This window comes from Camelus ferus, chromosome 12, assembly GCF_009834535.1.
Source record: "Camelus ferus isolate YT-003-E chromosome 12, BCGSAC_Cfer_1.0, whole genome shotgun sequence".
Taxonomy (NCBI): domain Eukaryota; kingdom Metazoa; phylum Chordata; class Mammalia; order Artiodactyla; family Camelidae; genus Camelus; species Camelus ferus.
In genome coordinates, this window is record NC_045707.1 from 14,429,019 (window position 1) to 14,456,154 (window position 27,136).

General features: G+C 39.1%; 2 protein-coding genes and 1 non-coding gene across 3 annotated transcripts; all 3 read left to right on the forward strand.

Moving 5' to 3' along the window:
- The first annotated feature begins 5,231 nt into the window (after positions 1-5,231).
- LOC102512973 (olfactory receptor 8S1-like) lies at positions 5,232-6,170 on the forward strand. The gene has a single exon (XM_006177727.2). The coding sequence runs from the start codon at positions 5,232-5,234 to the stop codon at positions 6,168-6,170; it is 939 nt and encodes a 312-aa protein (XP_006177789.1).
- An 11,396-nt stretch (positions 6,171-17,566) lies between these two features.
- LOC102513223 (olfactory receptor 8S1-like) lies at positions 17,567-18,496 on the forward strand. The gene has a single exon (XM_006177728.2). It carries the CDS (start codon positions 17,567-17,569, stop codon positions 18,494-18,496), a length of 930 nt encoding a protein of 309 aa, XP_006177790.2.
- A 5,594-nt stretch (positions 18,497-24,090) lies between these two features.
- LOC116667839 lies at positions 24,091-24,210 on the forward strand. The gene has a single exon (XR_004324897.1). It is a non-coding gene; the product is annotated as a U6atac minor spliceosomal RNA (small nuclear RNA).
- Positions 24,211-27,136: the final 2,926 nt, after the last annotated feature.

Below are 27,136 nucleotides of genomic sequence, written 5' to 3' on the forward strand. Positions count from 1 at the left end.
TAGTCCCAATAATTCAGTAACCTCCTTATTATGTTAGTTCATTTTTCATTTCTCTAATGATCTACTGTGTCGAATAACAGGATAATAATTCAAGTAGAGTGACTCAGAAAAGAACTACCTCATCTCCTTGTCTGGAGTCTGGCTGACAGCCCTAAGCATTGCCAGTGTCCCCAGCTCTGCCTGATTTTGTATCCCTTTTCTTTAGCAGCCTCACATGTGCTCATAAGCTTAATTAACAAAGCGGGGCTTAAAACATTGGATTGAGTGTTTTACTTGGGACTTTTTTGGTCAAGGCCTTTTGAATAGTGATATACCAATGAGATACTAGACATTATTTATATAGTGAAGTGAGCCATTTTTTAAACAGTTATGCTCTTTCAGAAGTTTCTAATTACTCTGTAACTACATAACTTCACCTGGTAATAAAAAGTTATTTAAAGTGTGCCTTTTCAAAAAAGAAGTGAAAGAGAAATATTTTCAGACAAACAATAGCTGAATACATTTGGTACTAGTATACTTTCACAATAAAAATACTGAAAGGATTTCTTTATGTAGAAGAAATATGTTCCTAAGTGGAAACATTGCCACAGAGGAATGACTTAAGAGCAACTGAAAGTTTGAACACGTAGGTAAACTTAAATGAATATTCTGTGTAATAGTAATGTGTTGAGGCATTATACACACACATATGTATGTATACATACACACATCTACAGCCTGAAGAACAAGGAGGTGAAGGCAGCTATGAGAGAAACACTGCGAAAGTACTTTCCATGTTACTGGTGGAAAAATTAACCTGGAATACAAAAAAAGAGCCAGAATCTATGACACTAGCCAGACATTGTATGAATTGACATTAAGAAAAACTTTCTAAGCCTACACAATGTCAGGTGTTAGAAGATACATTCACAGTGCATAAGGAATGAGTGTAGAGGAATTACATGCTTAGTACAGAGGGAAAACAGTGGAATCTATTGCCATCTCCAATTTAGAAAATGTGGAAAATAAAAGGATTGATTCTCATTACTCCCCAAATGTTCACTGTGGTTTTATTAGGTGAAATATTTGTATCTTAATTCATTGTGATGAGAAAATTCAATGAAAGCCATAATGCCATTATTAAATAAAGATTCCAGATGATTGAGTTAAAGACAGAAATAGACTTCCAGCCATGTTGGAGGAGAAAAATGAATTTCAGTTGTGCAGCCCTTTGATACAAGCAAAATGAACTGAAGGTGCTGAAGAAAGTGAGTTTGTATATAGAGATAGAGAGCAACCTCAAACACACCTTCCAAAACCCGACTGTTTCTTGCCATGGGACCCTTCAATGTGCACATTCACAAATGTGTAAACTTTCAGACACATAAGTGAATAAATGTTATAATCATAAAATAATAAAAGCCAAAAAATACCAAACAACCCAATTAAAAATGGGCAGAAGACCTAAACAGACATTTCTCCAAAGAAGACATACAGATGGCCAACAGGCACATGAAAAGATGCTTAACGTTGCTAATTATTAGAGAAATGCAAATCAAAACTACAATGAGGTATCAACTCACACTGCACAGTATAGCCAATATCAAAAAGTCTATGAATAATAAATGCTGGAGAGGATGTGGAGAAAAGGGAAACTCTCCTACACTGTTGGTAGGAACGTAAATTGGTGCAGCCACTATGGAAAACAGTCTGGAGGTTCCTTAAAAGACTAAAAATAGAGTTACCATATGATCCAGCAATCCTACTCCTGGGCATATATCCAGAAAAGAATAAATTCTAATTTGAAAAGACACATGCACCCCAGTGTTTATAGCAGCACTATTTACAATAATTAGGACATGGAAGCAACCTAAGTGTCCACCAACTGATGAATGGATAGAGAAGATGTGGTATATATATACCCGTGTGTGTGTGTGTGTGTGTGTGTGTGTGTATTTCTCAGCCATAAAAAAAAATGAAATATTGCCATTTGCAGCAACATGGATGGACCTAGAGATTATCATACTAAATGAAGTCAGACAGAGAAAGACAAATACTATATGATATGGAATCTTAAAAAAAAAAGAGGTGGGGGAGGGATAAATTAAGAGTATGGGATTAACACATACACACATAAAATAAACAAGGATTTACTGTATAGCACAGGGAACTATATTTAATATCTAGTAATACTTAGAAAAGAACCTAAAGAATATATATGTACATTTATATATAACTGAATCACTTTTCTGTACACCTGAAACTAACACAATATTGTAAATCAACTATAGTTCAGTTAAAATTAATCGTATTAAATAATAAAACCAAAATACTTTAAGATCTATATAGATTCACAAGGAAAGCAAATATTCTAAAAAAGTGGACTTACTTATTCCAAACATCCTTAAATTGTGTTTCATTTGTTATTTACTTAATTGACAAGTAAAGAGTGAGGGGAAAAATTATGCCAGAACAGTCTAGTTTGGATGAAACCTTATAGTTCATTGTAAATAAACAAATGGAAATTTTGATTTATGTAAGTCTACTTGTACTTAAGATTACAATAAATTTATCAAATAAATGTGTTCCTAAATACTCCCAAATTGGGAGTACTCAAACTATAACAAGGTCCTACGTAGGAAACTAAATAAGCACATAAAGAAATAGATTGGAGTATACAGTTTAGGCAAATAACTGCACTTATTAGCTTTGTCTTTTTACTTATTTGATCATCAAATCACGTTTACACAGCAAAAGTTAACAGGAGATGATTTTGCCTGAGAAGTCCCAGAGAGAAGATGCAACCCTTGCAGTATCAACTGAAAATTATTCCTTTCCTGCTTGGGAAGCCAGGCAAATATGCCTTTGGCCACTCTTTCTACCTTTAACTCCCACTAGACTCAGAAATTTTGAATTAATATTCATAGGTCATTTCATCACCTAAACGTTCCAAAGGCCACACCTAAGAGGTCCCCATTGGTTCTTATAAAATTCAATGTTGAAAACAGTTCTTGGAACTTCAGATTGTGACTATGTAATATAAAAGCTGTTGCCCTCACCATCCCTGGCGCTGCCAGAGGCAAGGAATCAAACCAACCAGCTGCCTAATCATAGCCGTCCCGTGGACTGGTTAAACCCAGACAATGCTGTGTGGCTGAGACATGATACTGGAAAGAAGGAAAATAAGGTGTATTTGAGACCTCTCAAAAAAAAAAAAAAAAAGTAAGAAAGAAACTGCCCTATAGCTATGTAAGTTTAACAGTGTAGAATTCAGTAAAAGCGTTTCATCATCAATAGGATTTTATAAATTCTCTCATGTTATAAGACTTAGAAGCCACTTCCTGCAGGTCATTTTCCTTCTTAGTAGATGGAGCTAGATCGAAGTCCTACAGCCACGCTGGAGAACAGATTGACTTATTGGACAGGATGTACAGGTAATCTGTTTTGGGGGTGTGGGAAGGATTCTGAGGTGAGTTCATGGCCAGGGGTTAATGAGTAAGAATCAGAACTTCTCCTTGGCTAAGCTTTGGTCTTGCTGGGAATGGACAGGACCAGGAAATGGACTGAGGCACCATAATGAGTTCTGTGGGTAACCCAAAGTCAGATTTGAGGGTGTGAGGACAGAGATGGAAATCACTGGTGAATAGTCAGTGTTCCAGCACATGGAGCCCTGTAGTCATCCAGGCCTGAAGACGTCTGAGAAACGGAGCTGAGAGACATGAACACAACCTCGCCGTGAAGGAGACATTTGGGATATGGACACTAAGGACAGTGTCTCAGGAGGAAAGTCGAAAGTTCATCTAAATATCTGTACAAAACAGGAATAGAAAGGATTGAATGTCATATGCCGGTTTAAACAGGCCTCCAAACATGAACAGAAGAAGTCAGTGGGTGGAGCCCTCCTCCTGAGGGGCAGAGAGCAGCAGCCCTGGGAACTTCCAGCAGAAGGTAAGAGCTCTTGAATCAAACTCTCACCGTCCTACAGGGTGACTTTCCAAACCTGTTTGCTGTACTGTCTTGGAGTGAGGCCCAGAAAGCATAGTACTGGGCAGAGTCCTCTATCCTGGCTGCTGCTTTAAGTCTTCCCTGGCATGAATTCCTTTCAAGCATTCCTCTTGCTTCCTTTCCTGGAAATTCTGACCTGACCTGGGAACACATCCACCCTAGTAATGCTCTTCCAGGTGGGCCCAGGGGTCTACACTGAGTCCCAACCACGTTTTCGCCCTTGTCATCTGCGCGGTGTGGCAGGTGTACCCATTGGTGACAATTACATGCTGTCCTTTCTGAGTGAAAGCGTCCACAAAAATTGCAAATTGCTCCACTTCAAAATCATTCTAAAATTCCAATTTACCTTACAACTGTGGTCATGAGCAGAGGAGCACAGCTACTGGTAGTGATTTCAGTGTGATTTTTTTTACACCTCTTCTGATAAAGACATATAAAATAATAACAACAACAACAACAGCATTAACAGCAATGGGTTTGGTCTTCGATAATGTTTCACTATATGTGAGGATTTAGGTGTCATTTGATTAGACTCACAATCTCAAATAATCATAATAATAATAGGTGCTTTTAAAGAACTTTATAATTTCATATTTAATCCTAGAATCTCTCTTGGTACTGTTATATCTGTGTTTTATACATAAGGAAATCAAAGCAAACAGCTTTATGCATCTTGTACAAAGTCATGTAGCTAATTAGAGGTGGAGCTGAAATTTGAACCTAGTCTGATATAGGAGCCCACATATCTAGCCAAGATCTCTGATGCCCACTTATTTCCTAGGCTTCAGCTCCTCAGAACGACCTATGTTTAACCAAAAATGACTTGATTTTTCTCATTCCTGAGCATTTGAACACGAACCAAATGTTCAGGCAAACTAAATATCTGTCAGGAACATTTTCCAAGAGCAGTCATACACTTTCTTTAAAATGTCAAATTCACCCAATGTAGTGTTACTATTGGCCCTCACTAAATCACAGTTTGAGCTCCCATTGCATTAATTCTGGTTATATATTTAGTCTGCATATCCATATTTTTCAACAGACAATATTAGTAGCAGGCAGCATATCCTAATTACCTTTTTGTTTGAAGTAACTGATACAAACCCAGGTCATAATAGGAGGCAAAAATGTTTACTGAATCATAGTGATATGAAAAGAGAACCGATGCAATGAAAAACTTCCTTGAGGGAAACAGCCTTTGGGCTTCCATGTCTTTTTATATTATTTCTAGGGAAAAGCCTTTGTAAATGGACTTGGGGAACCACAGCACTGTCACAGAGTTCATCCTCCTTGGACTGTCTGCCAACCCTCACATCCAGGCTCTGCTCTTTGTATTATTCCTGGGGATCTACCTCCTGACCCTGATGGGGAATCTGACAATGCTGCTGGTGATCAGGGCTGACTCCCACCTCCACACGCCCATGTACTTCTTCCTGAGTCACCTCTCTTTTGTTGATATCTGCTTGTCTTCAGTCACTGTGCCCAAGCTACTGAAGGACCTCCTGTCTCAAAAGAAAATGATATCTGTGGAGGGCTGCCTGGCCCAGGTCTTCTTTGTGTTTGTTGCTGCGGGGACTGAAGCCTGTCTGCTTTCCGTGATGGCTTATGACCGCTATGTCGCCATCTGCCGCCCATTGCTTTATGGACAGACCATGAATAAACAGCTGTACATGCAGCTTGTGTGGGGCTCCTGGGGCCTGGGCTTTCTGGACGCACTCATCAATATCTTCCTAGCAATGAACATGATCTTCTGTGAGGCCAAAATCATCCCTCACTACAGCTGTGAAATGCCCTCTCTCCTCCCGCTGTCCTGCTCTGATATATCCAGGAACCTCATTGCTTTGCTCTGTTCCACTCTTCTGCATGGGCTGGGAACCTTCCTTTTGGTCTTCCTATCCTATGTCCGCATTATCGCCACCATCCTGAGCATCAGCTCTACCTCAGGCAGAAGCAAGGCCTTCTCCACCTGCTCCTCCCACCTCACTGCAGTGACACTTTACTTTGGCTCAGGTTTGCTCCGCCATCTCATGCCAAATTCGGGTTCCCCCATGCAGTTGATCTTCTCTGTGCAATATACTGTAGTCATTCCCATGTTGAATCCCCTCATTTACAGCCTGAAAAACAAGGAGGTGAAGGCAGCTCTGCAAAGAACTTTGGAAAAGTATTTGCAACATATCAGGTGCTGAAATAAAAACAGAGGATGGTGAAGAATTGGAGTAAATTTGTGTATAAAAAGACATGGGGTGAGTTTACAGTAGTCGGGAATACTCCTGACTACTTGTGATGTGAGATTCCGCAACCTAAACTAGAAGTGCATGAGAGGATGGCATAAAGTGATTACAGGAAGGATAGTTCACTTTATTTTCTTTTAAAGGAAAAGCAAGTTATTAAGTAATCACCTTAATCTAGAAAGTTTTGTTATGAACAAATTGATTCATTTTTCTCTTTCTGAAACATTTGCCTCAGTAAAATCATTAGTTTCATGAATCTGTCATTATTTTTATTGACTCTGGGGAATACATTAAAAGCCATACACTTGATAAGAATGTAGGGTCCTGGATCTGTAAGACAGAAAAGTCATAGAAGAGTTAGAGAGTAGAAAGATAGAAGTCCAATTGGGCGGTCATAGAAGACAGGCATAAAAAGCTAAAAGTTCTGCAGAGAGACAATGAACATACTGAGGCAGAGCTCAGACTCAGATAAAATGTCCAAATGTGCAGTATGGTGGCCAGATGTTCAGTGTGAGAGGCTGCATGGAGGCTCCCTGGCTCCAGAAACTTTGTTCCTCACAGTCTTCATTCAGGTTTATGTTTTCTCCAACTGGCTGAGCTCATCACTGTTCTTTTCCTTGTAGAGGTCAGGCCTTAGACAAATAATTGGGTTTGATCTCATCACAGGTGAATCCTGAACCATTTTTGTCTCTTATCTCTCAGCTGTCAAACACCTGGTTGCTGTGTAGGGATTGGTGGTTTGCCGATTTTAAGGCATCACTCTCACTGTTTCTGGTTTGTTTAATATACATTTTACAGTTGTCTAAATTACTGTATTTGAGTGAAAGGGGGCAAAAAATAAGCAAAAATTATTGAATTTACTTAATATGTACTTGCATGTTTCTTAAGCCTTTTTCATAAACTCATTTTGCTCCAGTTGTCTGTTTTAAAGGCTTTTCATCCTCATCTAGCCATTCATAACCCACAGCTGTAACCTCTTTTCAATTGATTCTCCAGAAAATTCTATATGCATTATCCCCTTTCATAGACAAGATATTCAAGGCTTTCTTTGGTTTCTTTGACCTAAGGTGATGCACCAGCTAACCCTCCACAGTCGAGCTTCCTGTGGTGAAGGAAAGTGCATGTAGCTGCACCCTGGGATGAAGGCCAGTTTTATAGTCAGTGCACAGATGTCAATGGAGGAAAGTGATCGAGAGAAAGGTACCAATAGATTCACTCAAATTCCCTCTGCTTTTACTTGTTGTTGTCTTTTACTTATAAAAGACATGAAACTCTAGCAGCATGAAGATATCCTTGTAAATCTAGGGGCTCAGCAGTGTTCTCCCCATTGGAGGGGCAGTGCCCTTGAGCTTCAATGCCCATGGTGTTACCACACTGCTTACTGTACTGCCCCATCAGTGAAAGGATCCTGTCTGGGCCTTAGAGAAGTTCTTCTGGCCATTCTCTCAAGGGTGTTTATGCCCTTCTGCCCTCTAGAAATTCGGGGAGAACTTGCCTGAACATTGGTCTTCCCAAGAGGTATAATTAATTGATAACAATCCACCATAAATCTGAGTGCTTATTACTGAGAGTATGAATTTATGGGGAAATTCCCAGTATTAATTTCTCAGGAACACGATCCCCTTAGCAGGCCTGAAGATTCTTCCTGTAAGACAGGTGACAAAAAAAGGCAGCAAATATGCCAGAGAGGGAGACTTGCTAAAAGTGACAGTTCACAAGTTTTTCAATTTTACCCTAGTTTCATTATGTTCTTTGTTTTTTTTACTATTAAAACCTTTGCAACCTATTCCATTCCTTTTATCATTTTATCTTTAGAAAAATATCACATAGAAAAAAAGGTACAAAACACATCTATACAAGTTAAAGAGTGGTTATGAAATGAATGCACATGTACCCATGACCCAGCTGAAAAAATTACTCATTTTACCACCTCTTCCACTCCCCCAAACTGACACTACTCTGAATTTGTTCATCATTCCCTTGGTTTTCTTTATGTGATTTAGTTTCACCTGTTTCTGAATGTAAATAAATAGGATTATGATCTATGTATTGTTGGGACTTGCTTCTTTTCACTCACAGGAAGTTATCACTAATCAGAGGCTCTGGCTTTGGCACTCAGCTGTGATATGTCTAAAATTACTAACATAGGCTGTTGCTTGCCTCACTAGGGGATTCTGTACCGTTTGGCCTAAGATGGAAGTTTTAGAAGTGTGTTCCTCACCAACAGTTTTGGCACCTTTCTCAGGTTAGGGATTTAGAGACAAAATATTTAGAGGCCTTCTGACAAGACCTACCCTGGTGTGTATAACTGAAATGATAACCTGGATAATTCAGATAGTAAATCTCAACATCTTAGAAATTTTCAGATTCTTGGAAAAAATTAGTTCAATATTTTATTTTGATATTGTAATATCCAAACTCAACAGAATTTGACAAACCCAGAGATGAAAATAGTTCTTAATATTGACCAGTTGGTTATTCTTCTCTGTTCCTGATTATAATTTAATTGGATTTAGCATCTGAGTCTGAATATTGCCATTCTGATTAGAATGCAGATGTTCATGGATGGACCTATAAAAAGATAAGAGAATAGGACATTGGATGAGTATTTAACGGGAATTATATAGGAAAAGGAATGAAGAGTTGAGAAACTGCCTGGAATAGCAAAAGTGGAACCTATTATTGTGAATCCAAAGATTCTGAGTTTGCATTCTATGAAGCCACCATCACCCTGATACCAAAGCCAGACAAAGACACTACCAGAAAAGAAAGCTATAGGCCAATATCATTGATAAACATAGATGCAAAAATCCTCAACAAAAGATTAGCAAACAGAATCCAACAACACATAAAAAAGATCATACACCATGATCAAGCTGGATTCATCCCAGGGACACAAGGATGGTTCAGCATACACAAATCAATCAATGTGATACACCACATCAACAAGAGAAAGGACAAAAATCACACGATCATCTCAATAGATGCAGAAAAAGCCTTTGATAAAATTCAACACCCATTTATGATAAAAACTCTTACCAAAGTGGGTATAGAAGGAATATAGCCCAACATAATAAAAGTTATTTATGACAGACCTACAGCCAGCATAATACTCAATGGTGAAAAGCTGAAAGCCTTCCCACTAAAATCTGGAACAAGATAAGGATGCCCACTCTCACCACTTCTATTCCATATAATATTGGTAGTCCTAGCCATAGCAATTAGACAAAAAAAAAAAAAAAAAAGAAATAAAAGGGAGCCAAATTGGAAGACAAGAGGTAAAATTGTCATTATATGCAGATGACATGATGATATACATAGAAAACCCTAAAGGCTTCACACAAAACCTACTAGAGCTAATAAAAAAATTCAGCAAGGTAGCAGGATACAAGATTAACATACAGAAATCAGTTGCATTTCTTTACACTAACAATGAAATATCAGACAAGGAAAGTAAAAAAAAAATCCCTTTTAAAATTGCATCCAAAAAAAAAATATTTAGGAATAAATCTGACCAAGGAAGTGAAAGACTCATATGCAGAGAACTACAAAACATTGACTAAGGAAATTAAAGATAAGTTAAAGAAATGGAAAGATATCCCATGTTCCTGGATTGGAAGAATTAATATTGTTAAAATGGCCATACTACCCAAAGTAATCTACAGATCTAATGTGCTCTCTATCAAATCACCCAGGATATTTTTTACAGAATTAGAACAAGTAATCCTAAAATTTATATGGAATCACAAAAGACTCAGAATTGCCAAAGCATTACTGAAGAAAAAGAATGAAGCTGGAGGAATAACTCTCCCAGACTTCAAACAATACAACAGAGCTACAGTAATCAAAATAGCATGGTATTTGTACAAAAAAAGACATATGGATCAATGGAACAGAATAGAGAACCCAGAAATAAATCCACAAACTTTTGGTTAATTAATCTTTGACAAAGGAGGCAAGAACATACAATGGAGTAAAGACAGTTTCTTCAGCAAATGGTGATGGGAAAACTGGAAGCTGCATGTAAATCAATGAAGTTAGAATACTTCCTCACACCATACAAAAAAATAAACTCAAAATGGCTTAAAGACTTAAACATAAGACAAGACACTATAAACCTCAGAAGAAAACATAGGCAAAACATTATCCAACATAAATCTCAGCAATGTTCTCCTAGGGCAATCTACTCAAGCAATAGAAATAAAATAAAAAATAAACAAATGGGACCTATTTAAACTTATAAGCTTTTGCACAGCAAAGGAAACCATAAGGAAAACAAAAGACAACCTACAGAATGGGAGAAAACTTTTGCAAAAGATGAGACTGACAAGAGCTTAATTTCCAGAATATATAAACAGCTCATACAACTTAATAAGAAAAAAATGAACAACCCAATCCAAAAATGGGCAGAAGATCTAAACAAGCAATAATCCAATGAAGATATATGAACGGCCAAGAGGCACATGAAAAATGCTCAATATCACTAATTATCAGAGAAATGCAAATCAAAACTACAATGAGATATCACCTCACACCAGTCAGAATGGCCATCATTCAAAAGTCCACAAATGATAAATGCTGGAGAGGCTGTGGAGAAAAGGGAACCCTCCTGTACTATTGGCAGGAATGTAGTTTGGTGCAGCCATTATGAAAAAACAGTATGGAGATTCCTCAAAAGTCTAAAAACAGACATACTATATGATCCAGCAATCCCACTCCTAGGCATATATCCAGAGGGAATCTTAATTGAAAAAGATACATGCCAGGGGGAGATGGGTGGGAAGGGACAGACTGGGAGTTCGAAATTTGTAGATATTGACAGGTATATATAGAATAGATAAATTAGATTATACTGTATAGCACAGGGAAATATATACAAGATCTTGTGGTAGCTCACAGTGAAAACGAATGTGATAATGAATATATGTATGTTCATGTATAACTGAAAAATTGTGCTCTACTCTGGAAATTGACACAACATTGTAAACTGACTATAACTCAATAAAAAAAAAAAAGATACATGCAACCCAATGTTCATAGCAGAACTATTTACAATAGCCAAGACACGGAAACAACCTAAATGTCCATTGACAGATGACTGGATAAAGAAGTTGTGGTATATATATATACCACACACACACACACACACACACACACACACACACACACACACACACACACACACACAATGGAATACTACACAGCCATAAAAAAGAATAAAATAATGTCATTTGCAGCAACATGGATGGACCTGGAGAATGTCATTTCTAAGTGAAGTAAGCCAGAAAGAGAAAGAAAAATATCATAAGATATCACTTATAATGTAGAATCTTAAAAAAAAAAAGATAAATGAACTTATTTACAAAACAGAAACAGACGCACAGACATAGAAAACAAGCTTATGGTTACCAGGAGAGGAAGCGGGTGGGAAGGGATATGCTGGGAGTTCGATATTTGCAGATACTAACTACTATATGTAGAATAGATAAACAACAGGTTTATACTGTATAGCACAAGGAACTATATTCAATATCTTGTAGTAACATGGTGAAAAAGAATATGAAAATGATTATATGTATGTTCCTATATGACTGAAGTATTGTGCTGTACATCAAATTGACACAACATTGTAAACTGACTATATTTCAATAAAAATATATTTTAAAAAATAAATAAATAAATAAAACAAGGGGATTGTGTTCGGATTATGTTCTTTATTTTCTTTCTCTCTTTTTGAATTCTCATTTCTTTAGAATTCCTCAAGATTAAAAGAAGAAAGATTACTAACTAGTTCTCTAAATACTGTATGAATCCATGGGTTCTAAAGTCAATTAGGATATTTACACCTATAACGAGGGAAAATTTCTTTTCCTGTACCTTAAGTTCATGACTAGGATTCCTGTAACAAAAGACAAATTAACAAGAGAAAAGCATACAAATTTATTTAATGTAAGTTTTATGTGACATTGGAGCCTTCATAAGAAAATGAAGGCATGAAGAAACTTGAGTGATTTTTTTCCCAGCTTTATCAAGATATAATTGACATAAAATATTGTGTAAGTTTAAAATGTACGATATATTGTTTTGATGAATTTACATATTGCTATATGATTACCACCACAGTGTTAAGGGTACAAACCTGAGTGTTTTTGTAGAAAGACTAGAAAGTCATGGAAAGATGTTGTAGGACAAAGGTGAGCTACGTGTAGTAAACTAGAGGGAGAGGAGTATGATTAGCAAGGCCAGTTCATTCAGATTCCTCTCTGTGTCCCTTCATCTTGGAGATAAGGATGTCCCTTTCCTCCAGGTATAGGGAGGGCACCTCTCACAGGGGTTTCATGATCTGCTTCGGAGAAAATCAGAAAATCCTTCCTTCACATGCCCACTTCTCAAATTCCTTCACCATGAAATATTCAGTATGGCAAGGCACCATATTTGGGGATAGAGTTCTCATCCAAGGTCACAGCTTCAACACAGAAGTTCCAAAAGACCATACTTAATGGAATCATCTAAGGCTCTTACAAATTTCAACTTGTCTAGTTAATGACTTTCAAATTGGGTTTCAGGCTGTGGCCTCAGGGAATAAAGGACACTGGCTTATGTTCTGTACCTGAAACTAATGTAATACTGTAAGTCAATTATACTTAAATTAAAAAAAAAAAAAAGATATTAGCTCCCTCATATTCTGGGCTGCCAGACTCAGCCAGCCAATTACTGACTGCCTGATCTATATTTACCCTTCTGAAGGATTATATGTGAGGGTCACTCACTTCACAGATTCTCCTACAGCTGTATTTAGAATCAGAGAAGAAATTATACAAAGAGATGCCTATGTGGTTGAACCTGAGACCATTAGAGAGAAGCTCCTCACATCTTTTGTTGTTGATAGTCTTTCCATGTAATTTGTAGGAGAGAAAAGCTGGACGAATTCAGGGCTCAGAGGATGCATGTCTTGTAGCTTCTGCCTTTAAGAAGATACTTGGAGCATTAGTTTTCTGCTCTCACCATGACCTTCAACCAGAAAAATAAAAGGACTTCTTGCCTTTCCTGTAACTAGGATACAGAAGTATCGGTTCCATAGGCATACAGACCATCAGAGTCCAGATGAGATCCCATTATGAAAAGACCAGAGCAACAGGAAATCTGAGTCATAAAAAGCCTAGAACTCGGTAATGTCCACTATGATTGCTCTGAAGTTTTTCCTCTCTCTTTCCTGGTCCCTTTCTTTCCCTCTCCTAATCCACCCTTCTTTTCCTGTCTTCTCATCAACTTTCTGCCTCCCGGAGACTGAGCTCCCTGCCCTAGGAATCACATTTTCCATACAATAGGAACTTTGTGCTCACTCTGAGTAGCCACTTGGGGAGAATCTCAATAAATTACGCTGAGTCGGAATCAGGTACATCTTGCATTCTGGGTTCAAACTCCACACTGGCCTGGGCTCTAGCAGTGCAGTGAAACCTGGGACCAGCAGGTAGGAGAATAAAGGTCAAGGTGGATGGGGAGAGTATACTAGAGTAGAGAGCTTATAGCAAAGAGTACATCAGAGCAGATCAGAGAATATACCAGAGTAACGGTAACTCAGAGGAAACCCTCTTCTTCTAGGATGGCCAAACCAAATATACTATAAAAAAAGTTCAATTTTTTGTTATTACTGGTTCTCCTTGACCCCAACAAACTCTGATGATGTGAAGCACACAGAGAGAGGGACATAAGTCTGAACAGGTTTGAAGGAAAATATCTGAATTCAAAAAGTTCCTTTCAGTTCCCTCCAAATTTCATCCCTTCCCCAGTCTGGGTGCCTATCTAGATATCCATGGTCTTTATACCACTTTATTGAGTATCCAATTCCTATCCCATCTCACCAGCATTTGGTTATGCAATCTATTCCCTCATTCAGTGAATAGAGGAAACACTGAACCTCTCTCCCTTCTCATTCTCAATAATCCATCAATCCCAGTACTTATGCAATTAACTAACATTTTAAAATTAAATACATGTAAGGGCAACAAGACTTTGATACCTCATGTTATATGTTACAGGTCTCATTCTCCAAGGACAGCCCTAGATACCTGTTTTCTTGGATAGGATATGACAATATATGTCACAGGCCAAGTTCCAGAGCCTAAATTCCAACTCTAACTCTTGCCTAAGTTTTCTGTGTCTCGGTTCCTCAACTGTAAAAAAGGTCTGTGTCAGGACTGTTTCATAACCAAACAGAATCACAATATCCAGCCTGCCTCCTGCCCCACTGCTGAGTCATGTAGGCCCTCATTCCAGGACCAAAGTTTTCCAGATTTGGATCTTTAAATGACAGTTCTCCAATATTTTCTATAGAGGCTGGTATGTTCTTTGGTGCAGAGTTGGAAACACAAATAAACACTGTGGTCAGGTATACTTTAAAAATTAAATGTAGAATGAGAGACTTATCTGCCTAACTTATTCAGAAAATTCCAAATACTTGGAGACATTTTCTAATTCTAAAAGATAATGATATAAATTAATTAGTGTTTGTTGTGATTGTCACTTTGCTAGTGAAGATAGTAGAGAAACTATTCACTTTGCTAGGATTGACAAACTCAGAGATAAGAAAGGCTTCTTAAAAAAGATTTTTTTCCAGCAAGTTGCACGCTTTGTTTGCTGAAGCAGAGTTAATTTGAGTCATCCTGAATTACAGATTCACCTACTGGACAGACTGAGATGCAATCTGGATCTAAGTTCTGGTAAGACTCATAGTCTGGAAATCTTTGTGAATGTTCAGTATTAATAGTGGAGAAAGGATCTCCGTATTTCTTTGTCCAAGAAAATAAAAGGACAAGGACTGGAAAACTGGCTAGTTTTTCAGGACTTGTTATGAGTCCTTTGGGCAACACCAGCATCACACTCTGTGGTGTGAGAACAAAGGTAGAGAATAAAGGATAGACTAACGCGGCAAAGGGACTAGTCAGAAGACTGTGTGAAGTCACCAAGTGAGGGAGGTTTCATGAAGAGAAACAACCTGAATGTACAGTCCCATAATGAATTTAAAAATAAATATGAGGGAAAAGTCTAGAAAGAGAAGTCATCTGGACAAGAGTAACTTAAAATCTAGAAGAAAATGGTGCATGCATGTAACGGTTCAACATAAGTATATGCAAGGCTGTTTTCCTCTTTATGCCCAGCATAACCTGACCTATAGTAGGCAATTCATGAATGAATTGTTGGGGTTATGGGTGATTAGATGGAAGAATGATCAAAATAAATGAATAAATGTGGAGAAAAATAAGTTAATGGAAGGGTATATGAAAGAATGAATGAATAAATAAACCAAATAAATTAATGTTAAGAAAAAATAAACGACCAAGTGAATGTTATGGGCTTTAATAGCCTTTCTGATATGAAGTGGACTAGTAGGCATGGGAAATGTTAAGTTCACTACCAGTTACTCAAAACTGAGACAATCTGTACACACACACACAAACACATACATACACATACACCATTCTTTGCTTCCCACTTTGTTGTCTTCTTAGTGTTGAACTCTTATCAAGCTTATAGTTCTACAGACTTTCCTGAAGAAAATTAGCTAAACAGTCTGTCCAATTCACTTCATTACTTCCTTGTTTCATTCAACCCATTTGTGATGGAAGATCCACCAAATGTGCTTTTCACTGGGCCAAGTGTTATGGCACAGAGATAGGAAGTAATTTAGAGCATAAATCACTCTCTTCAAGGAACTGTAGTATCACTGCAGGGGGAAAAGAAAAGAGAGAAATGTGTCATAAACATTCTGATCACTAACAGGCAAAACAAGACAGTGACTCAGCAATGGTATAAAATGAAGAGAGTTGCTTATGGTGGGTGGGCTAATGAACTGGCATAGAGGGGAAGTATATCTGTTGAGGTCCTCCCAGAACAAACACTGAAGTAGAAGCAGTACTACCTGTGATTTTTGTGGGGTGAGGGAAATCAGAACAGGGCCAGAAAAGCCTTCAGACCATGATCCAGATATGACACTGGTGACAGGAAAGAGGGAAGGAGAGCAGAATTGTCTAGGGAGAGCCTCAGACTCCAATACAGATCTGATAAGGATTCATCCAACCCAGTGGGAGCTCTGGAGCAATGGTTGCCCCTTAGAGAGGGTGGAAACGGCCAAGACATAGTATCTAAGGTATGCGCAGTCATTGACTGCCTGGGAAGAGTTTGGGCTCAGTTAAAGCTGCAGTAGATCTCAAAGCCTCAACTGGATCCTGTCAGCAAGTTTATCATTTTCAGCTGAATGTTAACTTCTTTAAGATAGACCCAATTGGAGCACCTCAATGGCTGCCACAGGAGGAGAGCAAGCGTCTTTAAGAAATACATAAGAAAATGGAAGGCAAAAGTGCCAGATGAGAAAACAATAATGAAGGCAGGTTAGGTCCTAGCGTAGTCACTTATTCACTCTGGTAAGACAAGACACATACTTCTAATTGTACATCTGAAAAATTAGGATATAATGAGCTACCCAGAATGTTTTGTGAAATTAAATGAGAAAATGAAAATTTTTTATTGAGATGTGATTGACATATAACATTTTATTAGTTTCAGGTAAACAACATGATTTAATATTTGTATATATTGTAAAATGATCACCAGATGAAAACCAAGCCTTAAATGAAAGTCACTACATAGAAGAAAGCCTGGTGTCTTGAGGTCTTATAGAATCTAAGTATACAAACTAGGGACTTGGATGAGTTACATAATTTATAATAGTCAAATTTTTAATTTGCAAAAAGGAGTCAGCAATATCCTCCTTATCCTTTCTCCCAATATCCAAAATTCAGACACACACACACACACACTCTTCCTCACTCATCTTTTAATCTTATTCCAGAGGGTCAAATTTACAATATATGTTAGTGTGTAGTGTCAATGATAAAAGCTAAAGAAAGATAAAATAATATTAAAGTTATGAACCTTAGGAGGATTCTGAACTGTAAGGAGAACAGACTGGGAAACAGAGGAAAGAAGACCAATGTTGAAATAGCCCCCTAGCAACTCTGCCACAATTTACAAAACATGTACAGTATATTGTTGACAAAGCAGCGCCCAGTTGAAGGAGACAGAATAAATTAGTTATGGAGAAGATCTGCACAAATTAGCAAATTTCTTTAGCAGTCTTTAAAGTAGAATAGCAGCCATGGAAATGTCATTGTGAGATTGAAACAACACCAGAAGATGAAGTAAAGATTATAGACATTTGAAAAGGGCATATGTGAAGTCGAAATAATTAAGAGTAAGTGCATAAAAGTAGATCCCTTCCTCCATAATTGGGTGTAGTAAAGAGAAGTTTCAGGACCATTCCTATATTTATTTCTAGGAAATCTCCTTTCTAAATGGCCTTGAGAAACCATAGCACCATCGCTGAATTCATTCTCCTCAGGCTATCAGCTGACCCCAAAGTCCAGATACTGCTCTTTGTGCTCTTCATGGGGCTTTACCTCCTGACCAGGATGGGGAACCTGATGATGCTGCTGGTGATCAGGGCTGATTCTCACCTCCACACTCCCATGTACTTTTTTCTGAGTCACCTCTCTTTCCTGGATCTTTGCTTCTCTTCAGTCACAGTGCCCAAGCTTCTGGAGAGCCTCCTGTCTAAAAAGAAAATCATTTCAAAAGAGGGCTGCCTGACTCAAGCTTTCTTTGTGTTTGACATTGGAGGAACAGAAATCTTCTTGCTTTCAGTGATGGCCTATGACCGCTATGCTGCCATCTGCTACCTCTTCCTCTACAACCAGGTGATGAGCGGCCAGCTCTGCATGAATCTGGTGTGGGCTTCATGGGCCCTGGGCTTCCTGGATGCAGTCATCAACATCCCCTTGGCTGTGAATTTGAACTTCTGTGAGGCCCACATCATCCCCCACTATAGCTGTGAGCTGCCCTCTCTCTTCCCTTTGTCCTGCTCTGATATCTCCAGCAATGTCACTGTCCTGGTGGGCTCCACAGTGCTGCATGGCTTTGGTACATTTTTCCTGATCTTCTTCTCCTACACACGCATTGTCTCCACCATCCTGAGCATCAGCTCCACCACAGGCAGAAGCAAGGCCTTCTCCACCTGCTTCTCCCACCTCACTGTGGTCAGCTTCTTCTATGGCTCAGCTTTCCTCCGTTATCTCATGCCAACCTCAGGTTCACCCCTGGAGCTCATCTTTTCCATACAGTATGGTGTGGTCACTCCCCTACTGAATCCCCTCATCTACAGCTTGAAAAATAAAGACGTAAAGGCAGCTCTGAGAAGAACCCTGGGGAAATGTTTGCCACAGTAAGGGTAGCAAGCTTTAAAGAGATGATAAATTAGGAAAGGACTACAGGGTTCAGGATATCTGGTAAGTTAATACTAAAATCTTTCTGATGGCCCTGTGTTTTAGATGCTGAAAGATGCCACAGAAAAGCATAAGAAGGAGGCACAAAGAAACTTTGAGGGTGAGGTCAGGCTGGGAGAGGGTGGTTCAGATTAAATTCTGCTCAAAGGCATGTCAGTGGAAATATAGTCATCTCTGCCAAAAGTTGTATTTAATCATAATTTATTTCTCTATTATTTTATTGATACTGAGTAAAAATGTACGTATTGAATTATTTTTTGGAATTAAATGTATACAGAGGCACTGAAAAACATAAGAATTCACCAAAAAGTGTTGAATCTCAGGGAGAAAAGTTATCAACTTGAGGTCCATGGAGGGGTTTGTGCTTTAAGTGGGAAGCCTCGCAGATAGACAAAAGTGCTAACAGTTCGCCCAGAGCAATTATCAGTTGAGCGACTTGAGTGCTACCAAGAACCCTTCTGCTCTATACTTGAGAGCTGGAACATGAGGGAAAATGTTTCTTCTGGGCAACATGGGAAATTTTAGACCTCTCCAGAAGTTCACATCCTTTCAGCACTGTTTTTTCCATTTAGCCTAATTGGAGAATGCAAGGGGTTTCAGTCAATTTTTTTTTTTTTAGTGGTTTCCTTTTCATTATTTTAGCAAGGGTTTATGAAATATGCAGTACATGTTATATGACACACCAAATTTGTATTTTGAGAATTTTTACATGCTACTTATGATTTACCTCTAAATTCATTGTGTTTTAAAATATAACTTGTAGTCATTCAATGGTATTTTCTGTATAGCAATAATGAGAATTATTATATGTATTATTTATAGCCAGGAAAACAAAGATGATGAACTTTGTGGTGTGCCCACAGGTTATTTAAAAAATTATTTCAGTCACTGAAATCAAGGCTAAGACTTATTCTGATGATGAACCTCAAGAAGCACTTAAAGAATACATGGCTCCCTGATTTAGAGCAGGAGAAAGCTGAGCACGTGCCATTGTCTTTGGGATTAGGCAGCAAGCAGTCTTCTATGTTAACCAAAACTTGTGGTCCTTCATGTCCTTTGCTCTGATATTTTAAGTTAAATGACTTTGAGCCAATGCTGAACCTTTCTGTGCCTGATTTTGTAATCTACAAAATTGGCTGATATTATTACCTACTTGTAGATTGCTTGTATTGATTGAATTATATCCTTATAAATTAAACACTTAAAACAGTACTTCACCCATATTAATTGTTAATAATTATTGGCTATTTTTCAAACTTCCTAAAGAGTATCCAACCTTCCCATTTACCCATTTTTGCCAACTATGCTTAGTTAGGCTTACTATCCATCAAATATTGACATCCGCCCTCCCTGTACTTTTAGGATTAGGATATGTTTTCCCAACTCCCACTGAACTGGACTTGGCCATACGGATTGCTTTGACCAATGAAATGTGAGAAGAGAAATGTGCCAGTTTTTAGTGGAAAATTTAAGACATTGTGCTTTTCTATTTGCTTCCTAAATGCTTATCCTCTGCCTACTCCAGGTAGCTATTGATGCTTCATCCTGGGTACCAGAATGAGAGCCATGTAGAGCAGAACTGAATCTGATCCCAAATGAGCTCAGTCAAACCAGAGTCATGCCAACATGGACACCGTATTTATCAGCAAGAATTAAATGCTTGTTGCTTTAATTCATTGAGGGTTTGGGGTTATTGGCTGCCAAAGGGAAATCTGGTAAACCTAATCTCTTCACCTGACCCCAAGTCCTCAAGCTGTTCTAGCACCAAAATAGCTTAAGTGCTAAATCCTGTAGTCTTTTGCAACATCTATTATTTCAAAGCTCTCAGCTGTATTTGACTATGGTGATTAGAATTGCTCTGGGGTCCTTCCCTTAATGTTGTGGTTCTCTAAGATTCTGTTCATTGTTCATGGCTCACCTCAAATCTACTCACTCTCAGCAGGAACTCATACCCATTCTTGTGGTTTAATTTCCAGCCTAAAGCCAAACTCTGCATCCCAGATCAGAGCCCTTCCTAGAGTTTATCCCTTTATGCATCTGAATGCTGAATATCTCACTCTTTACATTCCACTGATGCCTCTGTATCAACAAGCCTAAAATATATTATATCCCTCTTAAGTTAATTCCTTGTATTATTTGGTAACTCACCCAAGTTGGGAATCACCCTCCTCTTTTCTCCCTCCATTTCCCACACCAACTCCCACCAAATCATTCCAACTTTACCTTCTAAATAGTTCTTGAAACTATCCACTCCTCATTATTCCCACTCTAATCAAGAAAAAAAAAATCCTCTGAATGCAATCTCTTCACCCTAGTTATTTCCCTCCTGCATTATACCTCCACACGTAGCCAAGAGTGATCACTTTATACACAAATCTGAGCTTGTCACTTTGTAAGCAGCTTTTGGCAGGAAAGAGCTCTTTACAGGAAGCCCCTTTTTTCACTAACTTTAAACCAGGCACCTCCATGTTCTACTCAGCTCCAGCCCTAGCACACCTTTCAGATCTTCTGATCACATAGTACCTTGCCTAACCTGTTGGTTCTTTCCATAGATCAAAGAAGTAGAAATGAATAAGTAATGAACAGATGACCAATCTCTTCCCTAGCTTCCCCTTCAGTAATCTCGCAGCAAACTATGTCAACAAGACAGCATCTAAAGAAAGATCACAAGAAGTAGATAAGCCTGTGCACAATGCGGGATGAGCACGACTCTGATCCCTCATCTCAATGATTAAGTGACACTAGTTCCCCTTTTCCCTTTAAAAACATTCATAGCTGAGCAGAATCTTCAGAGTCGGTTTTTTTTTTTTTTTTTGCAGACACTAAGTCCACCATCTTCCCACACTGCCGGGATTCTGATTAAAAGCAACTTTCCTTTCTACATTTGCCTCTCTCCAGTATTGCTTTTTGATCAGTGAGCAGCCAGATCTGAGTTCCATAACAACTTTCCCCTCCTAAAAAATAAAGTTCAAATCTCACCTTGCATAAAAGTAGTTACTCTGATCTGACCTGCCTATCTTGAGACTGCCTACGTTATAATTCATAATCCAGAAAAAAAATGAACCTCTTCCAAGTGGCGTGCAATATGATTAGTGTGATTTTGAGACAGAAGGGAAGTGGGCAGGGTACAACCATCAAAAGAATGATACAACAAAGAGCACCAAGATAGTGGAAGATTCAACTCCCAGTAGACTTTAAGCATCATTATACTCTCACTGAAATACAACAGCATGCCAAATGGTACTCCCACAGGCGCCATGACAGTTTCAAGGCCGACCATAAAAGGTCAAAAAGTGGGTGATGGCCCAATTCCTGGGAATCCCAGCCCCTTTCCCAAAGTAGTTGGAATAATCCTCCCACTTGTCAGCATATGAAGTTTACTGAGCCCATAAAAACTGACAGCCTTGAACTTCATGGTCTCTCTCTTGCCATTTGAGATGGCCCACACTCTGTCTATGGAGTGTGTAAACCTACTTTTGCATTAACCACCCCCACGCCTTGTGGCCTCTCTGGCATTCTGAGAAGACCTGCACTCTGTCTATGGCATAGGTAGCTCTGAATAAACCTACCTTAACTTTACTACTGCTCACCCTTGAATTTTTTTCCTGAAGGAAGCCAAGGACCCTAACTTGGCTAGTGTGTCCCAGGGACTCTGCCAAAACCTGGGAAACTACCATCTTCTTGCACCCCATTCTTCCTATATCAACTTTATTTATGTTACATTAAAAAGTTCAGGTGGGGGGCTTTTTTTTTTTTAAGGTAAGAGCCCAAGGGCCCTGATCAGCCTGACCAGCCCACCCATCCCCCACCTCACATCCCCCTAGCGTAGGGGAGGCAGGAAAACGCAGGCATGAACCGGATAGGGAACAAGCACAGACACCACCCTTTGCCCCAGTTCCCCCCTGAAAAAGGGTTCCACCTGGCACCCTCCTCGCCCCTTTCTCAGGGTAGTCGGCGCCTGCTAGGCCGAGGCTTGGCCTAGACTGGACGGGTGCCTTCCAGGACCCACTAGTGCCAGGCTGTCCGGGCTGTCTGGGGACTTGCACGGGAGACCCGCCAACGCTCCGGCCTGGCAGATTGGGGTCTTGTGGGCAGGCGAAGATGCCGATCCCAGTGGAGCATGCCAGGAGAGGAAGGAAGAAGGAAGATGGACAGACGTTGTGCCAGCCCCTGGCTTCTGCTTGGGACGTGGGGAAGTTGGGGAGGGACTAGGGGTGGGGCCAAGGAGTAAAGGACAACGGGAGGGATAAACCCTTCTGTGAGGGCTGACTTTCAATAGATCGCACTGAAGGAGCTGCTCTGCTAGGTAGGAAACTCTGAACCAGAAGCAGATGGTCTAGGAATGGTTTAGCACCAGATTCCCCACAACCCACCTACCTGTGTTGAGTGAGGAGTGAGCAGGCAGCTGCTTTCTGGCCACCAGGTGCTCCAGGCGGAAGGGCTCTGGTCCCCATGCTGGTGGAACACTTCCTACTCACAGCCTGAGGAGGACGCCAAGTGAGTCTTTCCTGGCGTTTCCAAATCCTTCCACCTGGTGTTCCGTATCCTTCCGCCTGGGAGGGATTCTTAGCGGCATTAAATCATAATCCCATAGACTGTGCTTCGCTTCATTTGCTCCTCAGCCAAGCACATTACACCAAGTGTCTGAACCTTAGGTTTCTCTCCTACTGAGCAGGGTTACCATGGCAACAGCACATCATCAGTAGAATAAAACTGACCTGTCTCACAAGGGTCTACTCCCAGCTCATGTTCCCTATTAGTGGGTGAACAATCCAATGCTTGGTGACTTCTGCTTCACAATGATAGGAAAAGATTGTTTACATTAATTATATTCTTAAGTGTTAAGTGGAAATGAGTTTCAGAAAGTACAAAAGTCAACTGAGCCAATGCTTAGAAACTAACTCACAGGTTACTCGATAGCCTATGATGGGACCTTGTTCAAATTAAGTAGATACATTATAGCCTGAGCCAAACATTTTCACTTTCTCTAGAGTTTAAACTGGTAGTCCTAGGATGTGTTAATGGGAAACACTCATGCAGTGAGTCGTCATGGGGAAATGCCTAAATGAAGATGATCTGATCCAGCTCTACTGTATGTTCTGATCTTCCCATGCCCTGGCTTTGTAATACCTTTTGCTTTTCATGAAATTCAGTGTTTGTCTTTTCCAGGGATCCTGTTCACATGTATCATTACAACAAACTTGCCATTACTTGAGTGAGGGTTATTCCCTGAAACCAAACTGACTGACTAGAACATGCTCACATAACTTGCTTTTGGGTTTGAGAATGAGGACTTTAAGGTAAACTTCACTATCTTTTCACACTTGCCTTTTGCTTTTTACACCCATCTGTCAAGCAAAAGAAAAAATAAGAAATGCTGGAATTTTTGTTTATCTTATTGCAAGGGAATGTTCTCCAGATGAACATACCTTCAGAATTGCTGCATACAGTTGTCTATTGTATGAGCTTAACTGTCTATTTGCATATCTATTTGGATTAACTGAAGTTGAATTTAAAATCCTGTGTTGTAACGATCTGTGTAGGAAGGAAGATGTTAGCACTGTCCTGACAAGAATGAAAGAGGCCCTTGGGCCTATTCAGCAAATAGTATGGTTCAGGGATTGGTTCCTACTTCATGGCATGACCCATGATTTTATTACTGTTTTGTTATTTCTTCTAATGGACAATTAGCATATCTCTTTTTAGTTGTTTCTCTAAGGATAGCATATACATACTTTTTTTTTTAAGGATAGCATATACATTCTTAACTTGTCATTCTATTTAGTATTTAATATCTTATAGCTTAATAATTTACACCTGATCATTTACACTTTCTACTTCCTGTTTAACTTCACATCATTCAATGTACATTTCCAGTTTGCAGATACATAATTACAGCATTATATTTTGAAGACGGACATAAAAACAAAACCAGGAGTGATTAAAGTAGAACTGCTCTGGATTAGTTGGAGGATTAAGAAGTAACCTCATTCACCTAACCCTCCCTTTCTCCTACTCCCAGTAAGGCTACGTGAAACTGCTATCACTCAGTCATCTGTTTCCTTGGCAACTATACGGAAAGATTTCTTCTATCGCTCACAAACAGCATCAAGCCCAAAGATGCCAGAAAGGTTAAAGGCTCTTACCTTGTTTGTACGGCATATTTACCAAAGCAGTATAGTCAACAAGAAACATTTTCAAAACAACACAAAACTCAAACCAAACTGACCTCTATTACAAGGAGAAATGTTTGCTTCCTAACACTGAGATGTCTACTTGCTAACATGCAATCAAATACCAAGCAATGAGTTAAGATTGGATCTCTCTCAAAGGATGTCTCTCAAAGGATGAAATTGCAAAAATAATGCCTATTTCCACCTACAGGGGCTTACGTGGATGACAAGGAACATCTGTTATTTAGCATGAAGCCCCATCATCGGTCAGTACAAGTACACACAACAAAATGAGGAAGTGCTTGGTAAATAAATTTTGACTGACCATACATGACTTTGATTAAATTAATGGAGACGTGTCCTCTGCGTTTCTTAGTTGTAGGTAAATTTCATTAAATTTTGATAATGTTATCATTATCTAACTAACTAGATAAGAAATGTCATTATCTAACTAACATAGATAAGAAATCAAAAAAGTTGACTTTAGGCATTTTAATAACACATAGCAGAAATTTTTATACTAATTCATAGTATTCTTGAATTAGTAACTCTTTAACATACTATTTAGAAATTCATTATATGCTTGGACTATAGAAAACCTACAAAATCAAGGCCCAGTAATTTTCCTAGGGTGGGGTTATCTCTTCTCATTTAATCAATATAAAGGACATCTTTGCTGTATATAAAAAAAATTTATCTACAATCAAAAATGACCTGGAGCTCAATGATGTGTTATAGCTCAGAGTCCGTGAGAATTCCTAAAGGGCATTCTCAGCCCCACATGGTCATGAGGAAAATGTCCCTTTTCCAGCAGATTAATTTTTCAATCCCTTTTTTATTCTCCCCTTTTCATTCTCAACTAACCTAATAATAGCTTTTTGTAGACTTCAAATAATTGCCTCAAGTGAGAAATTTCAAATACTGTCTTAGAAAGAACGCTTGTGCCTCCTACGAGGTTTGAATTTCTAGTTAATTGGAAACTCTGAGGTTAGTCACTCCAGAGCTCAGCATCAGACTGAGACTTCAGGGGATACAGGGCAGTGGCCCAGCTTCCCTTGGGTGCCTGACCCAACCCATGGCTGCCTAAGCACAGATGGCCTTCTGATTGGTTCCGTTAAAGACTGATTTATTTAATCAATGCTCATAGAATAATATTCAGAGCCACAGAGGAAATAAATGAAAAGAAGGCACATCACTGCACTTGATATCATGTGAGAAGATTTTAAAGAAATATATGCCAGTTGTGCAGAATTTGAGCTTCTTTAGGGAGATTGTTTTTGTCTTTCCATATAGTGGTCTGCATTGCAGAATGAGACCACTCTAAGTTAAGATATAAAGAAGAATAATCCTGAATCAGTGACATTTCCAGTGCTTCTAGAGCTTGAACTTCTCGAATGCCCTGCACTCATTGACAGCAAAGAAAAAATCTGATATGTTGAGTGTCAAAGTCCTGTGACAGGTGCTCTTCTGGGGGACTTTACCACTGATGTGTCAGCCTGTGACACGAAAGACAGAAAACTCAGGAGCTGCTTCCCTCCAGAAAAAATCAAAAAATGGTAATATCTTCCTTGATTTTCTGATGTCCCCATATTTTTCTCCCTGGGAAGTTTTGTGTGTGCTTTAATCTGCTGGTTGTCCTCTCCTCCACTCCTATCCACTACCACTTTGTGATGCATTCCATTCATTCTAAAGTCAGAAGATCCCACTATACTGCATTCCCCCTGGGCTGGAATGGTAACTTCCCACTCCTTGGCATGCCACCTCCTCTCCTTGAACGGACCCCAGATATCTCTACTCTTCCAAAGATGCATCTGTTCCAGCTGCCCTGCAAAGTAAATCAGAAAGGTCTCTCATCCCTCCCTGTATAACACTGGGGACTGGGACACCTTACAACCTAGGCATAAATCCTCTCACTGCAGAAAGCTGGCACCCAGAATGAAATAAGGGTATCAGGGATAGATACTGGATTTCTGGAGCTAATTATTCCCCTAATTGGCCAGAATTCCTTTAGAGTGATGTCAGTAAACATATTCTGTAAGTTAAACAGATCTGGTTCCCACGGAGGCAGTATGAATAGTGCGAGGGAACACAGGAGTGGACAGCTAGGAGAATAATTACAAGTGGATGAATTTGTCTTTAGTCCCTTCATCCTTCCAGCACTGCTGTCTTTCTCTGTTGATCAAATTTCTCCCTCTTGCACCTAAAGTCTAAATATCGACCCTCAGTACTCGGGGTCCCTTTAGCCAGCGTGTAAGGGTAACATCCCACAGACACCATTAATGCATTTATTCATTTCAAAAATGTCTTTAAACCACCACTGTGATCAAGGCTTGTCTAGAACACCTCTAAAATCCCCTTTTCACAGCTTTTTCCCTTTGCTGTGATCTACTGCTCCATTGTTCACTTTCCA